The sequence below is a fragment of the Ammodytes marinus genome (genome assembly GCF_949987685.1).
Source record: "Ammodytes marinus genome assembly, chromosome: 5".
NCBI classification, from domain to species: domain Eukaryota; kingdom Metazoa; phylum Chordata; class Actinopteri; order Uranoscopiformes; family Ammodytidae; genus Ammodytes; species Ammodytes marinus.
In genome coordinates, this window is record NC_137234.1 from 21,668,617 (window position 1) to 21,684,795 (window position 16,179).

At 41.1% G+C, this 16,179-nt stretch overlaps 1 protein-coding gene across 1 annotated transcript in view; it reads right to left on the minus strand.

Annotated features, from left to right (window-relative positions):
* Positions 1–1,788: 1,788 nt before the first annotated feature.
* itpr2 (inositol 1,4,5-trisphosphate receptor, type 2) overlaps positions 1,789–16,179 on the minus strand; it is a 62,175-nt gene continuing 47,784 nt past the window's right edge. The window contains exons 50-57 of the mRNA XM_080027752.1: positions 15,894–16,058; positions 15,585–15,768; positions 13,091–13,177; positions 11,946–12,067; positions 11,629–11,794; positions 11,344–11,504; positions 4,738–4,899; positions 1,789–3,267 (exon numbers count right to left, since the gene is read on the minus strand). Coding sequence (XP_079883878.1) covers positions 3,187–3,267; positions 4,738–4,899; positions 11,344–11,504; positions 11,629–11,794; positions 11,946–12,067; positions 13,091–13,177; positions 15,585–15,768; positions 15,894–16,058 — 1,128 coding nt within the window. The 3' untranslated portion in view covers positions 1,789–3,186. The remainder of the gene's footprint in view (positions 3,268–4,737; positions 4,900–11,343; positions 11,505–11,628; positions 11,795–11,945; positions 12,068–13,090; positions 13,178–15,584; positions 15,769–15,893; positions 16,059–16,179) is intronic.

The window sequence follows — 16,179 nt, forward strand, 5'->3', positions numbered from 1 at the left end:
AATTCTGTGTTTTCCTCTATTCTCACTGAGCACACACACAGCCTAAACATGTGGCCCATGGCTGTGGTTTGAAAAATTTGATTCAATACAAACTGTAATCCATGTGTCTTAAGGTTATGCATGTGACGTAAATAATACTCTTTTCACACGTGCATTCAAAAAATTTGTACTGAGAGGATGAAATTAAGGGGACCGTCTTACGTATACTGTCCTATGCGGACTTCCCCCAACCCCAGGTCATTTAAAACGTTTTATGTTTTTGCTACACCATTTCTCTCCAAGATCAAAATCATCAAAATACATCTCATGTGATAGAATGGTCTGTTTAGGAAGTGATGCACGCCACTGTTTGTTTGCTATCACACTATGGCAATAAGGCGTTTGCCCGACAGTAATAATGGCCCTGGTATTATCCTCTCCCCTCCCTTCCCTCTCTGGGTCCAATACATTCCAGTAATGCTGCACTTTACCCTTCTTGTCTACGTAGTGACAGCTGCTCACCATTATGGCACTGCGTGAGCTAATTTTAATGGCTGTCACAGGCGGCAGGAGAAAATGCAGGCCTGCCAGCGTAAACAGGGAACCGAAGCCAAGGAGGATGGGCTTCTCTATAGAAGGTAAATAACAGGACGGGATAGAGGAGCACTTGATGCATTTCTGTGATATGTTTCTCCTCTCAAATATGTCACACAGGCACAAGGCCACAGCTTTAATTTATCCATTTCCGCAACTACCGAGTGCTTAATTACTGACAATGGGAATGGATGTGCAGATGACAGGTCTTAATGTAAACAGTGCTTTACACCTATACAATTAATTTAATTTCCTCATGAGTAAACATTGCATAACATAAGGAGACAAAACACAGCCTTTGAATAAGCAGAAACACACAGTGAGAGTAACCCAAGATGCTTTATTTCTCACAATCTTCTAGAGCACTGTTTCCAACCTGTTCTGTCATGTAATCCCACAGTCCCTCAACACGTTTCAAATGTGTTCACTTAAAATGATTTTGAACTATAGGTTATTTAAAAATAATACGTAAAAGTTCAGACAAATGAATTGTCAATCTTCAGTAGTGGCAGAAGATGGACGTTTCAGCCATTTAATATCTGTATTACCTTTTTCTATTATACGTATAAGGCTCAGTATTTCAACCAGCAATTCACTCCATTTGGCTAGCTAGTTTCTACATTTATCCATTACAATAATCTCTATTTCAATGATTGATACTTAATTTTTGACGTCTCAAACATGTATGTATAAAGCATTACTCACTGCTTATTATTTAAACTATTTATTTATTACCTTTATTTAACTTTTACAACCATTTATCCATTACTCAGTTGAGAATTGCTGTTCTAGAAAATGTAAATAAAGTATTCAAAATACATTTTTTTTTATTAAAATTGGATAACACCAAAGCTCATGAAGTAGACTGATGTCAATTCCAGTTAGAGCCTAGTCTAGTCTCTGTGCATCTGTTCAAAATGATTTGCTGAAATTAAATGTCAAGATGATTTTCGAGAAAAAAAAAAAAAAAAAAAAGCATTACAGTCACAGTACAGCACATCCATGAACTTTGCTTTTTATATTAGATGACTATCCTTGCTGCATGAGCTCAAATATGATCCTGTCTGAATGAAGACAGCTGCTTCTCAAAGGGCCTGTGCTCCCTTCATGGACAAGTGAGTGTGTGGGAGGGTGTTTGGGTGCTGAGGGGGTCAGGATGAGTGTGGGTGGCGTGCTCATTCATCCCCAACAATAACCAGGACTGAGGCAAAGCTGCTAACTCAGAGCACAACGATGACTCTTGCTACAAATTTATTAAGACATCCGACCACATAAAATACATTTCTCTTTGCACTTTGTTTCAACATAAAGGGTTGCAGGACAGTTACCATCAAGTGCATGCACTCATAATCTGCCATTAGTTTGTGCACATTTAAAACACAAGTTCAGACCTTACAATGACTTGCAGTCCAAGACTGGAGATGATTTACACACACGGAAAAAAGACACTTTAAGAAATAGTAGATGAGGAAGCTGATATGCGCAGATACAGTTAATATTACAGTATTAGATGACATCTATTGTAGACACGTGCATATTGTAACAAAGAACTGTACGATTGCCATCTTCACTCAGTTCTACATTATGTACCAATATAAGAATTAGATTTTAAAATAAATTTCAAGTAAGTTCTGCACAGGTAATCATTATTATTTATTCACATTTCTGTTACTTATATACTCTAGAAATCTGTAAAAAGGCAACTGGAATGGTGCAGTGAAAGCATGCAAACAAAATTATATCCCAAACTATATGCATACTATATATTTATTTACATGCTTAATTTCTTACCCTTTTTTATCTTTTTAAAAGTGCACTTTCAGCATTTGTACTGTTAATAAAAGTTAATGAGCAAGGCAGCATGATTACTTTTCCAAAATGCAAAAAATAATACTCCACTACAGTTATGAACCACAAAGTTTATCTCATAAATACCATGAGAAATCTAAAAAAGGTGAAAGGGAGGAAGCTTGATGTCTGAACACACTCTCTCTTCCCCTTGAGGCCAATGGGCAAACCTCTATGTGCACTGCCAAACACTGATCTGTGTGTATACAGTCGGTCTGCTCTCTGACACATCAGCATTGAGACAGTGGAGGAACCCAGGCCGAGGCGCGGCCGTCTACAGACCTGACGGTACTTAAACATTAACCTAACCTTAAGATTACCCTGGCCCTCTGTCTGGCACTATAACATTACACTGTCAGATGTCTGCAGTGCCTGGCCAATCGTTCACACACACACTAGTTCCTCTGTACGAGCCATGAGGCATGCTCCCTAGTGGTAGATAGGGCACAGTTTGGATCCAATAAGGCAGTGTTTGTGTCATAAGAAAGGCACCGTGTCATTAATAACATGTCAACTCTTGCTAGCCCCTAGCATTTTGACACATCAGTGACTACAAGTACTCTGAGTACATGTATTGTTCTTTAGGCTGGAGTCCTCAGTGTGTGTGTGTGTGTGTGTGTGTGTGTGTGTGTGTGTGTGTGTGTGTGTGTGTGTGTGTGTGTGTGTGTGTGTGTGTGTGTGTGTGTGTGTGTATTTTATCTGGTTTGTACTGAGAGCCAGTAGTGGAGTTGCAGGTGACTGTGTCCTGATTGAACCTGGAGCCCCTCAGTGGGCCGGGATGTGATGGTTGGGCTGAGGAGGACCCAGGAATCCAAGCCTCTGCTTGTTCTTCCTCTGTTCTGTCATCTATGGAGGAGAAGAAAACAACATTATGCAAACCTCTGTTTAGGTAAAAAGCTGCTTTAAGTCTCTGGTCTATCTTGATCTTGATGAACCTTTTTAGAGAATGTATTGAATTGCACAATAAGACTTTGCAAATAAGTCATTTCAAACATCTCAAAAATCCTTTGTGCGAGTTTGGTATGAATTAAATTTGCTTTCAAACATTTGAAAGAGATTAATCTTTTTCACAATTGTATGCAAATCAGTATGTTCAACTGCATATGACTGGAAACAAAACAAAAAACACAGTCATGCGTTGTTCCTCATTGCACGTTGGATGTTGTTGAAGCATAAGTGTGGGCGGGGGGGGGGGGGGTTGATCTATCAGAAGCATCTGAATTATTGCAACCATCACATCTGAAGTGGTTATAGTGTTGACGACATAATGAAGGCCCATGACTCTGGAAATCATGAACTCTACATGAGTATTAATGGAAATCAAGTATGCTATGCGAAACCCTTAAAAAGGGCATATTCCACAGAAACACACACACCAGCTGTGATAGTATAAAGTGCAGAGGTTAGCATACTAAGCATACTTTCCCCCCAGTCAGAAAATAGGTGTGCAGGCCTCCCCTTGCGACTGCAGAGCTGTGGTTTTGGCCGGCATAAACACACAGAATATTTCTGTTTATCGTAGCGGCGGAGTGACATCATTGCTAACCTCATGACTCCCTATTAGTCAGTATAGACAACTGTGAACTTTCATTAGAAAAAAATATAAAAATAAATGATCTGAATTTGACTCAAACAGTCAAGTGGCAAAGAGATAAGGCGTCGCTATCTTGCTTCAGGGCCCTTCAACAGCACACAAGGGAACACGGTCAGCAGGGAGCTGTTACATAGTGTTTACTGAGGTCGACAAAGGTTGTTGTTTAGTTTAGAAGTTGTTTTTTAACACATCTGGCACAAGAGGAACAAGGACAGGCCTGTGACTAGGATCACATGCAGGGGAGGCAGGTGATGGGAGTGATCAGTCACACTGCAGCAGCAGCAGCAGCAGAGCGAGTCATCCAAACAGCCAGAGGCTCACTGGAGGCTCGCTGTGGCGTTGATCCTTGCATGATAGTCACCTGTCGAGCTGCGTTTAACAGGGTCAAGGTTCTGATGGAATCCATCCACATCACTGAACTCATTACAGGGACGGATAGCCAAAGAGACTGCTGACGCTGCCTTTGCCATGGGACCTCTAGCCCCGCGGATGTTTTTTAAGTGAAAGAGGTTCTGAGGTCAGGTGGCACGTTGACACATCACATGTGCTATTGTTAGCTAAAACAGCACGCATCAACAACAACATGTTACTATGATACAGTATAAGCTGTACTTTTTAAAACAGGAGGATTGTGCTTTGAATTATTTATCAGTCATTCAGTTGAGGCCACCACAGTGATCATGACAAGAGCCTCACAGCAGAAAGAAAGAACTTGACTCTACCTGTTCCTTGAGCTCAGACAGCTGTCCAGACAGCTGAGACACCAGAGTGACAGTGCTGTCCAGTTTGTCCTGCAGGGAGCGCATCTCGTTCTGCTCGTTGTCTCCCTCACTGCTCACCAGAGACATGGCTCTCATGCGGGGGAACCACTCCAAGTTCTTCTCCTGGGGAGGACAGAGGGAGAGAGAGGAGATGAGAGAGGAGAACCAGTGTAGAAGGTGAACGGGGGGGAAAAATGGCTGAAATTGAGCTGACTCAGTAGTGACGGCCGCAACATTATGTTGGCACAGACAATTAAAAGGAGGATTTGCATAGACGTGCAGCGAGTGATACAGAATCAGACTGCAGGGGGAGAGTGATCAAGAGAGCTATTGGTAACTGGAGACAGACATGGAGGTTTAATATTAATCGTTCCATCATAATGGAAGGCGCTCCCAGGTTTGTGCTTGACAGTGTCTGTTGGATACTGGGGATAGCAATTATGGACTCAATAAAAAAAGTCACAGGCATTTCCATTTTCACCCACTCCAAAACGTGTACTGTTAATGTGGGGATGAGTCACTGTTGTCTAAGGAGAACACAACTGGGACTATTGGTGTGTGTGCGTGTGTGCGTGCGTGTGCTTTTCCCACAGTGCCTTGGACAGCAAAAACCATGTGCCCTGATGCCATGAGAAACAGCGAGCAAAACGAATCTATAGCATTATGTAATGGACTTAAAGTGTGTCAGTGTATGTACATGTGTGGGTGTGTGTACTGTTAGTGTACATCCGCATGGATATGCACATAGAATACTGTGAGCAAGAGTGTGCGTTTCTACCACACGCATGCTCTCGTGCATCTCTGAAAGCGAGATGGGTTTCACAGCGACAGACTGCCATCAGCTAAACTTATATAATATCCCTTTGTCAGTTCCTCTGGTAAAAAATGACTGGTTAAAAAGGTGCTAAGAGTGGGATTTGACTGGCAGCACATTTAGACAAGTAGGAGTGAGGTATTCTCCCACCTCCTCTTATACAAGACTAGTCTGCAGGGATAGAAAAACTGATCAGAGAGTGAGACGCCGAGGACAGGGACGAGGACATGAGAAGAGAGAGTTTGAGAGTGGAGAGGAATAAGGGGCGTATAGGCTTTTTTTTTTCTTTTCAGACTTTGGCTTTAATGGCCGTGAAATATCATCGGATTATTACAATTCACTGTGTCTGTGAAATCTGTTATTTTAAGATACATTTTAAAAAATCCCCAAATTCCCAATCCTTTTTTTAATGACACATTATTGATTAAGGAATCAATACTTTCTAAAATTCAGAATCTGGAAAATGTGTAAACCAATGGAAATATCACACATGCCATATTAAATAATTTACATCATACATGTAAGACTACAACAGGCAAGTAATCCAATCCATAATCCGTCAATTTTAGCTGCACCTTGTCAGATTTAGCTGTACTTTGCGCACGAGTTTGTATACTGTGCCAAATTTAAGCATGTTAGCATGCTAATTTATTACGAACATACACATATTATTACTGTATAGCCTTCTGTGTACTTCTACATTCTGAAATCGGTCAGTTAAGACTTTATTCGATTTATGTCCAAGGTTATTGTTAAGATGCCACATTGGCTGTTCCAACGATAGATATCTAAGTACACATCTGACTCAGCAAAAAGAGGATCTTTACTTCTCTGTGCTTTTTTCTGGTCGTTTTTTTTATCAGTTTGACTACTTTTGACAAGAATTTATTTTTCATCTCTGGCTTCAGGGGAAGTAGTTTGAAAGTTTAAGTATGACTGCTGATCCACACAGTATGAATCGAGTCATTCTATAAGAGCTAGGGCTAATTTGAGCCTCTGGCATCAAGGGGCCGATATATGTTTTTAAAGAATAGTTTCCTTTTTCACAGCTCTGCGAGTTCAAAGACAAAGCTATGACTGAAAGCAAGGACTATCGGTTGCTTAACGGATGGATTAAGAAACCTCAAAGATTCCCTAAAGATACGCAGATTATCAGGGATTAATACAATATCCTGTTTGATCACCTCTGTCTTGAGATGTATGCCATAAAGTTAAACAGTACAGTATCTGAACTATCCTACTAATGTCTTGCTGCTATTCATTAGACTGTACTGTAGTCCACTGTTTGCTGTTCTGCACTGTCTGAATAAGGCGAGGCTTTAGTGTTGCTTCACTGAACCATTTAAACAGGTCACTGAGCATTAGTTTGCAGACATTCATTAGCTTCTCACTCTGCTGCCTTCACCGTAGCACTGGTGTATTTAAGCGGTTACATGTACATCATGTAGCCTAACTCAGATGAGCCGAGAGCAACAACAAGAACCTGAAGAGGCAGGTTGCTGCTCTATGCTGTGGGAACAACCTCACATGTCAAAGCAAGGCTGGAAAACGTTAAGGTTGTCATTTGTCTTAACTACGACCTCTTGAAAATGTCCCAAAATGTATTATCTCCAGCCAATAAAAGTTCCGTAAGCGAAATGGTACTTTTAGCTAACTTCCTGTCAGTGACTGCAGTTAGCAGTCCCCTCCCTAGTTCCTACGTCATCACATTAATGCACTGTGGTCTTCAAGCAGCGAGTTAACTAGCATCATCTCAGATCCGTAAGTGCGATAAAACATGATAAAAACCATCAAAACAGACATTGGGAAGGATTTTTACCTGCTCTGCCATTGTAGGTGCATAAACATTCACCCCTCCGTTACTCTCTGTGCGTGCAACGGCAGTGAGACGTGCCGGTTTGTAGCGTTCTCTCTTCTGATTGGATATCAGGTTGTGGGATACTCGAAAAAAATTTAATTTGCCAATTACCTGCAGAGCGGGATGACTGAGAGACCTGTGTGATGAAGCGTGCACACTATACAGTATAAGTGATCACTGTATGAATATAGAGCGATTTAACACATAAAATAACATAAATATATCGCTCTCTTCACCTTAAACATTATTTGTTTTCATTTTTCAGTAAATGCAATCCCAAGGCATTACTATAAAATCCATTTCCCACTTTTATATAACTAATAGATTCAATTATACTGAAAAAAAAAACATCTCCAACTAATTATTTAGACAAAATGAGTGATCCATTAGTTGGTAAATATAACAGTTTTTAGTAATGTATTCATTTAGACCGCAACACCCGATGGTTACAGTTTTATTGAGAGGATTTGCTTGCTTTTCTCCTTTTCATATACCATTTTTATACCTTTTTGCTTTTTCACAGTTGGTCAGAAGAAAACAATGACATTGCAGTGATAACTTCTAGCAGGCAGTTGTATAAAAACACACACACTTTTGAAGACAATTTAGTGGCATACTTATCTTGTTAATAAACTGAAAGAAATTAAATTAAATAAGCTGTAGTTATAGCAGCATCGGCTTTATGCATTCAATATTCTCACTATACCTCAAGAAAAACTAAACGAATATAACGTAAACATCATTGTAGCTCTGTCTGTTTGGTGCTCGGTGCACATTATTTACCTTAAATGCAGCAATCATTGTTTAGGAAGTTCAGCTGAAAATCATTTTGTTGAAAAATGCTTGTAATCAACATCCAAAATGGAAGAGTGACAAGAGATACGATTGCCACAGCATGAAGAAAGTGTACCAGACAAGTCTGCAGATAGTATCACTTGCCACAGTTTACCGGACACACACACACACACACACACACACACGCTCACAATAACAAGTTCAACAGTTTAGCACTTTCTAAAAAAGCCCCAGCCCCTACATCCCTGCTACATCTCAGGAAAACATGACCTCTCCCCTCGCTTTAGATTAAAAGTGCAGGCCCCATTTCTATTCAGACACTGTTGCTGCTTTTGTTACAGACAACGTGTCACGTGTGTTGTGAAGTAAATGAAGAGTTCATGATCTGAAAGTGCCTTTGTGTGTGTGTGTGTGTGTGTGTGTGTGTGTGTGTGTGTGTGTGTGAGAAAGAAAAAATGGACAGGAGAGCACGTGCAAGGCAGGGCTATTAGCGGCCACTTGAGATGGGTTATGTAACAGCGTTGTGGCTGCTGCAGTACCTGCTAGGCCTGTAGTCGCTGTCATAATTTTACACACAAACACCCGCACACTGATTCACAACCACAACACACCCACACGGCAGACACTCAGTGTAACACGATCCTACTCTATTTGCTTGGCACCGCATCACTCTATCCTGTGCAACCAGAGGCACTCATTATGAGCGAGCGAGCGAGAGAGAGAGAGAGAGAGAGAGAGAGAGAGAGAGTGTGTGTGTTTTTGTGTGTGAGTATTGGAGGTCATCGGGTTTCAGCTCTTTACCAACAAGGAGGGGCGATGACAGTGTTTTTATTAATCCAGTAGCTTTATGTTGAGTTGTCAACCCAAAACTGTAGTACAGGCGGGAGTGCAGGAGATTAGAATAAAGATGGAGCTTAACAAGTTGAGCCCTGAACTGCAAAGTGCCCCCCTCCCATTTCGCACCTCTCCTTAAACACACACGCATAGTTATCCCTAACTTAACGTCAAGACAAACCCTACTCTGTGCAGAGGGCAGATGGAGGGATCAACATCACGGAACCTTTCCTACTTTGTAATTCAGCTGTTTTTTCCCCATTACAACACCTACTGTATGCTCTCATATTCAGAGTAACTTACAATTTGGAGAAGGTTTTGGTCTTGTTTAAGGGGGACTGACTGTACCAATGTAGTATAACAGATCCATAAAGTGTTTACTTTTGTACTTCTAAAAAGTTGGCACCCTCACCCCGAGACAGATTATACAGAAGTTATTTTTGTTGCACTCCACATCTTCTGGGTACCATTGTTTTCTCTTTATTGCATTGTACATGTTTGTAGGCTACTCCATACCATGTCTTCATGAGTTTGAATCTGAAAAATCCAAAGAGAAATAGTCGACTTATATTGAATCAGCAAAGACCTAGACGTCGATAATACCTTTACGTTGAGAATACTTTTACCCATAATGCAACCAATAGTATAGTATGATTATAAGACAACAACCTCGCAGAAGATAAGATATAAGGGTGTAGGCAAGGTAAGAGAGATTCATAGCTATAGATTCCTGAATACCCCTATTGTTGGTGTTCATAATGTGTATGTGACATGATTATTATTAGCATTATTACATTAATTTGACTTTCTTCCATATTAGTTATATTTAAAAAGTGTCCCACGATAAAAGTATAATCCCTTGAAGCCAGCTTTTCCTTCTTCATGAACTTTGATGGACACAAAGTAATCTGCTAAAGTGGGACCATTTTTTGAGAGAGTTTTTATTCTCCGTGGTTTTAAGTATCCAGGGATCAGTTGGGGAAAAAAAGTGCTGTCATAGACTTTCCCGTCGTAATCAGAATGTATGAAGATTTAAAAGAGAATCTGATTACAGTTGCAGGGGCTGGCTGCTTCTGTTACCAGATCACTGTCAATCAAATCTGATCAAGTGACACCAATTGTAATATATGTAGTCTCTTGTAAGAGAGTTATACTACTGTAGAAACCTCACGAAAACGTACAAATACAACTAACTGCAAAACTGCAGCAATGTAACTTATTTCTGCCATATAAATAACCATAAAACAACTATTGGATCTCGTCATGTCATGTCCTCCATTTTCAAGAGCTTCGATATGCATCGGTATCGATAAGCAGTAATCAGTATTGTTGTCACTATCAATAAAATGCCAACGATACCCATCGCTACACTCTACTCATCACACAGCGCTACCTTGGCATCACAGAACTGACCTGCTAGACGACTTGCTGGTGCATATTAATTCAATGTCTGTCCCCTGTTTTGTTATGCAAATTGTTCATTATAATGCCACCTTTCTTTTACCCATCATGGCCAAATGTTAATAACAAAATGTGCCATTGTGCTCAGAGGCTTCATTTGAATCCATTAACCTAAGGACAACACCTTTAGTTTGCCCTTACATCCTTCAACTTCTTGTCTGTGTGTCAGTGCAGTAAGTTTGTGCATTGATGATAACGGAGCTGGACTGGGTTTAATTACTATTTAACCACACTGTGTCCCAGCAGGATAGGAGCTCAGCATAGTGAAGACTACCTGAGCACAGAGACCCATCTCTCGCTCCAGCAGCGCAGGGGGGGGGGGGGGGGGAATAAATTGGGATGCTTGGCACAGGCCTAGAGGCTCAGTCTCATTTATTCGATCGCTCGTCTGCTGTTCTCCAGCTAGCACACTGTGCAAGTCTGCAAAGTGAGGGACGCTGCACAACTTTAAGACCTCTGTATGTTGATTGCTATAGCTCGCCAGCAAAATATGATTTAAAGGGTGAAATTAATGTGTTTGTTTGACCAAACATTTTCTGCAATAATAAACTAAATATCTTGGATGACTCTTGGATGTACTTATGTACCAGTGTGCCAACTTACAGAAAATGTGTGCAGTGCAGTATCAAACTCTTAAATTATTACATTGTTGAATAACTTGAACACCAAAAACAAAGTGCTTCACTGTAATTTATGCTGCAGTATTTTCGTGATTGATCAGCTTGTGTGAGGCAACTTTTAAAGGTGAATAAAACTGTATTACTATTTCTTGGGGGTGTACTATATGTACGTTCAGACTACTGACCGCTATCATCTGTGCCACGTAGCTCTCGGGGCCGGTGTACTCCGTGGGATCCTTCACCCTCACCAGAACCAGGAAGTACAGGTAGTGCCACATGCTGTGTTCCGACTTGATATGCTCCTCGAAGGACACCGTCTTGTTGTCAAATTTGTCCCTTTCCAACCCTGCAAAACACACACATTCACTCCATGTAATTCCAAGTTCTTCCACATGGTACTGTTCTGCCGTAGCACTGGCATACGCTTTTACAGTTCTAGCGGGGCGATCCACATAGCTGTATATACGCACCGCAGATGAAACAGGTGGTTTTCAGGATCTCCTCCTTCCTCTGCTTCTCACTCCTCAAGTCAGCGAAGGTGTCGATGATGACGCCAAAGATCAGGTTCAGAACGATGATGATGACGATGAAAAAGAACAGAAGGTCGTAAACCACTCGGGCCGCAAACAGAGGCTCCTGGATGGTCCGGTAACAGGTGAAGTATGGAGAAAAAAATGCATACTTAATTAGCACTAATGCCATTCATCTATAAGTCAAGACATGGCAAAACAGGCATTGATCATAAAAAATAAACAAAGTAATTTGTTAACTTTGGAGGTAGTCTTACGTCTTTGGAGGGTCTCCTGAGAATGTCCCCCACACCTCCTCCGTTACGTAGTCCCTGGTTTAACACTGTGATTATACACATGAGCAGAGTGTCGCACACGCGCTCCGTCCCATCATCGACATCTATAAAAACGGACACACAGGACCACGTGTGAGGGGAAAGAAAGAATAGACAGAATAGGACATAACAATGATTAAGATGAAAACATGTCTATACTATGTGGAGCCTTAGGACATGAGAACATCAGACACAAAAAAGGGGAAAATGAGCACTTTCTAAATATATATATTTGTTGTGACAGCTAATGTGCAGCCAACAAAAATGGCACAAGATTTTCCTGACACACATATACACAACACTTTCTATTGTAGCTTTTTCTTTTCTTACCGTTGCTTTACTTATTTGATGACTAAAATGATCACATTTCTATCCCTAAGACTTTTTTTTAAAAAATCATTAATCTGAATTTAACTGTACACAACTAAATTAACTACTAACATTTTTTTTAACTCTACACAACTAAAAAAAATATATAATAATATCTCATTCAAATATAACCTTATTATAAAAACGATTGCTCACTTTCATAACTGACTGATAATTAAACACCTTTTGATGGAAACAATTCATAAAAATGAGGAGAGTGGATCTAATATTTACAACACATAGGAAATGTACTTATACTGTAAATAGGAAATGGCATGCACAGCACGTCAGCTGAGGAGAAAGACAAGGAGAAGCATGTGGACGAGATCACGTGTGTGCCCCTATGGCGCAGGTGATCCATGGAGACGCGGGAGAACAAACAGGAGTGTGAGTCACCCCCCTCTGCCTCATCAAATTTCCTTGTGTTTCCTTGTGTGTGTGTGTGTGTGTGTGTGGACCATGGTGTGTGCGTGCGTGCATGTGTGTGTTTGTGTTTGTTTGTGCTCGTGTGAGTGAGTGAGTGAGTGAATAACCTTTCAGGAACTGACTACAGCCGGAAAGGTCACATACACACCCACACCCCGGTCAAACCACAACATCTTTAAACAACTTGTCCATTGTCCACTCAACAGTGACTTTCATGACGGGCACGGCGAGTAGAAAGCAACAAAAAATAGGATAATAAAAGTAATTCCATTTTATTCAATCACAAAACTTACCAGGAACAACTTTAGCTGTTGAAACAGGGCAGCTGTCTTTCATACACGAGGCAGGAACTCCTTTGCTACTTAATAAATCCACTTTTCCTTTTCAAAGAGAAAAAAAGAGAAAAAAGGGAAAATCATGTGAGGCCCATTATTGATAAAAGCACTGAGAATACAAAAATTAAAAGAGATGGTAAAATTGTGCTCTAGCCTTAAGGCTTCTGCCCACTAATTCTCATCAGCGCTGGTAAAAAAAAAAAAAAAAAAAAATCAGCATGACAGATAAAGTCAGACATTATGTGAAATGAGACGGCAGCTGCTGGGTGGGCGGTGAAGTGTTGCCGGAAAAAAAACCCTGAACAAATCATTAGCACATCGGCAAAGCCCCGAAGAGTAACGGCAGAGGAGCTGTACTCTGTTAAGTGTGATCAGCTCAGGCAGACAAGCAGAAGGAGAACTCTACACTTTGGGTCAGAGTGTCACCAAAGGGGCCTTCTACCCAGACAGGCTGGAGGACTGAGGGCAGGGCTGGGAGACAAGCGGCAGAGGTAGAAGAAGAAGAAGAAAAAGAAGAGTGGAGGCTGGGGCAAGGTGGGCCACATAGGGTCACAGGCCTAGAGGCAGCAGCTGTGGGGACAAAGTGTTCCTCAGCTTTGATGGAGCTAAGGGTTGTGCCTCTTGTGCAAAGTGTACAGTCAGATAGACAGGCACGAGCCCCGGCTGGTTACATAACCCGCCGCTGCTCTGCTGTGTCTGCCTCGCTCTATTCAGCAAAACACACAGGATATCGCTGCCCCCGGGTTACGCAACAGGTGCACATGTGCTCGCAGGTTGTCTTTTCCTGACCATCGCAGCACTGTGCACAGAGCTCGTTAGCACCCAACACAGTGTTTTCAAAACATGTGTCTGGGTGTATGCATCTGCAGTTTATATATTTGTAGTGTCTATAGGCAAACACTAGCGCTACAGTTTTTATTGATAAATAGTTTTCCAAGTTATTTCATACTTTATATAAAGCTACAACCTGCCTAGTCGGCCACTTAAATAATATAGAGACATATAACAATATACACTTACCGGCCACTTTAATAGATGCACCTGTTTAATGGCTTATAAAAACAAAAAGCTAATAAGCCAATCACATGGCAGCAATTTAATGCATTTAGATGTGGTCAGGACAATGTACTGAAGTCAAACCGAGCATCAGAATGGGGAAGAAAGGGGGTTTAGGTGACATTGAACATGGCATGGTTGATGGTGCACAGTAGGATGGATCCATACTTTCATGTTGTTTACGCCAAACTCTGAACCTGCCATCTGAATGTCGCAACTGAAATCGAGACTCATCAGACCAGGAATGATTTTTCAATCTTCTATTGTTCAATATTGGTGATCCTGTAAGAAATTGTAGCCTCATTTTCCTGTTTTTAGTTGACAGGAGTGGCACCCGCTGCGGTCTTCTGTTGCTGTAGACCATCTGCTTCAAGGTTAGTCGTGTTTTGCGTTCAGAGATGGTATTCTGCATACACTGGTTGTAACGAGTAGTTATTTGAGTTACTGTTGCCTTTCTATCATCTCGAACTAGTATGCCCATCCTCCACTGACCTCTGACTTCAACAAGGCATTTTACATCCACACAAATGCCGCTCACTAGATATTTTTTCTTTTTCGGACCATTCTCTGTAAACCCTAGAGATGGTTTGGAGTGAAAATCCCAGTAGATCAGCAGTTTCTGAAATACTCATACCAGCCCTCCTGGCACCCTCAACATTGCCATGTTCAAAGTCACTTAAAACCCCTTTCTTCCCCATTCTGTTGCTCGGTTTCAACCTCAATAAGTTGTCCCGTCCAGGTCTACATGCCTAAATGCATTGAGTTGCTGACATGTGATTGGCAGATTAGTTGTATGTGTTAACAAGAAAATGAACTGCTATACCTAATATTTAATTTATTTAGTTATTTTAATCTATTTATTTACTTGTTAGGGACAATGCATATTAATGAACAGCTGTAACAATTACAGCTGTAAAAATGCCAGATTTTAGCAGAAGTGCTAATTTACATCTGTTGTCCCTAGGCAGGCAGAGACATACAAGTTACAAATAGAATACATATACAAAAGGCACAAATGACAAGACAATAAAAGAGTTTAAAAGGTGGTCACAGACTTGGTTTTCTTTTATCCACTGTTTGAGGTGTGTTTTGAAGGTTGAATAATTTTGTGAGTCTCTTATTGTGAGTGGGAGAGTATTCCAATATTTAGTTAGTAGTAATAAAGTGGCCCGTGAGTGTAGACCTGACAGGAAACAAGGGGGGGAAAGATGTGGCAGGACACAGGATAAAAGTTCCTACCCAGTCTCAAACTAGGCACATGGGCAGCATCGCAGAGGGCTAGAACACGCATAACTAAGCTACATCTCAGGTAAAAAAATCTACTTTACATTGTAAAAAACTGTTCAAGAAAGATGGTACTGTACAATAATGACTAAAGTTTCATAATTGTTCCAACCTGGTGAGGGAAGGCGCTCCACCTCCATGCGGAAGTCGTCCTTGAGGAAGAGGAAGCCGATGATAGAGAAGAAGTAGACCAGGAAGATGGCCAGAACAGCTGTCAGAATAATAGAGCGGCCATTCCTCGTCACGCTCTTGATCACGTTGAGCAGCGTCTCCTCTCGGATCACCAGGTCGAACAACTGTCGAAGGGAAATCAATCATGGAAGTCACCAGCAAATTGATTGAACCTGAACGACTCTTTGCTACGCTGATCAAAATCGGTCACAATATTAACAGAAGTGAAATGTAATGAGAGATGTCTTACCAAAAAGCTGTAGAAGAACTCGTGCACAAAGAGGCCGAGGACACAGATGAGGGCGTAGCTCAGATGGTAAATAAAGAGCATGTCCATAACTACGTCTTTGTAGCCGCGTGTGAAGGTCCCCTGGTTACCCACGAAGCTTACGAGAAAGACTAACTTGTTGAACAGCTGAAAGAGAAAATAAACAGGGCTCGGGGGATAAAATGGAAGTCAACACATTTGATTTCTAAAGAGGCAAGAAACGGAGATGTCTCTTTAAAAACTACTGGGTCAATTCTTCCTTCACTTA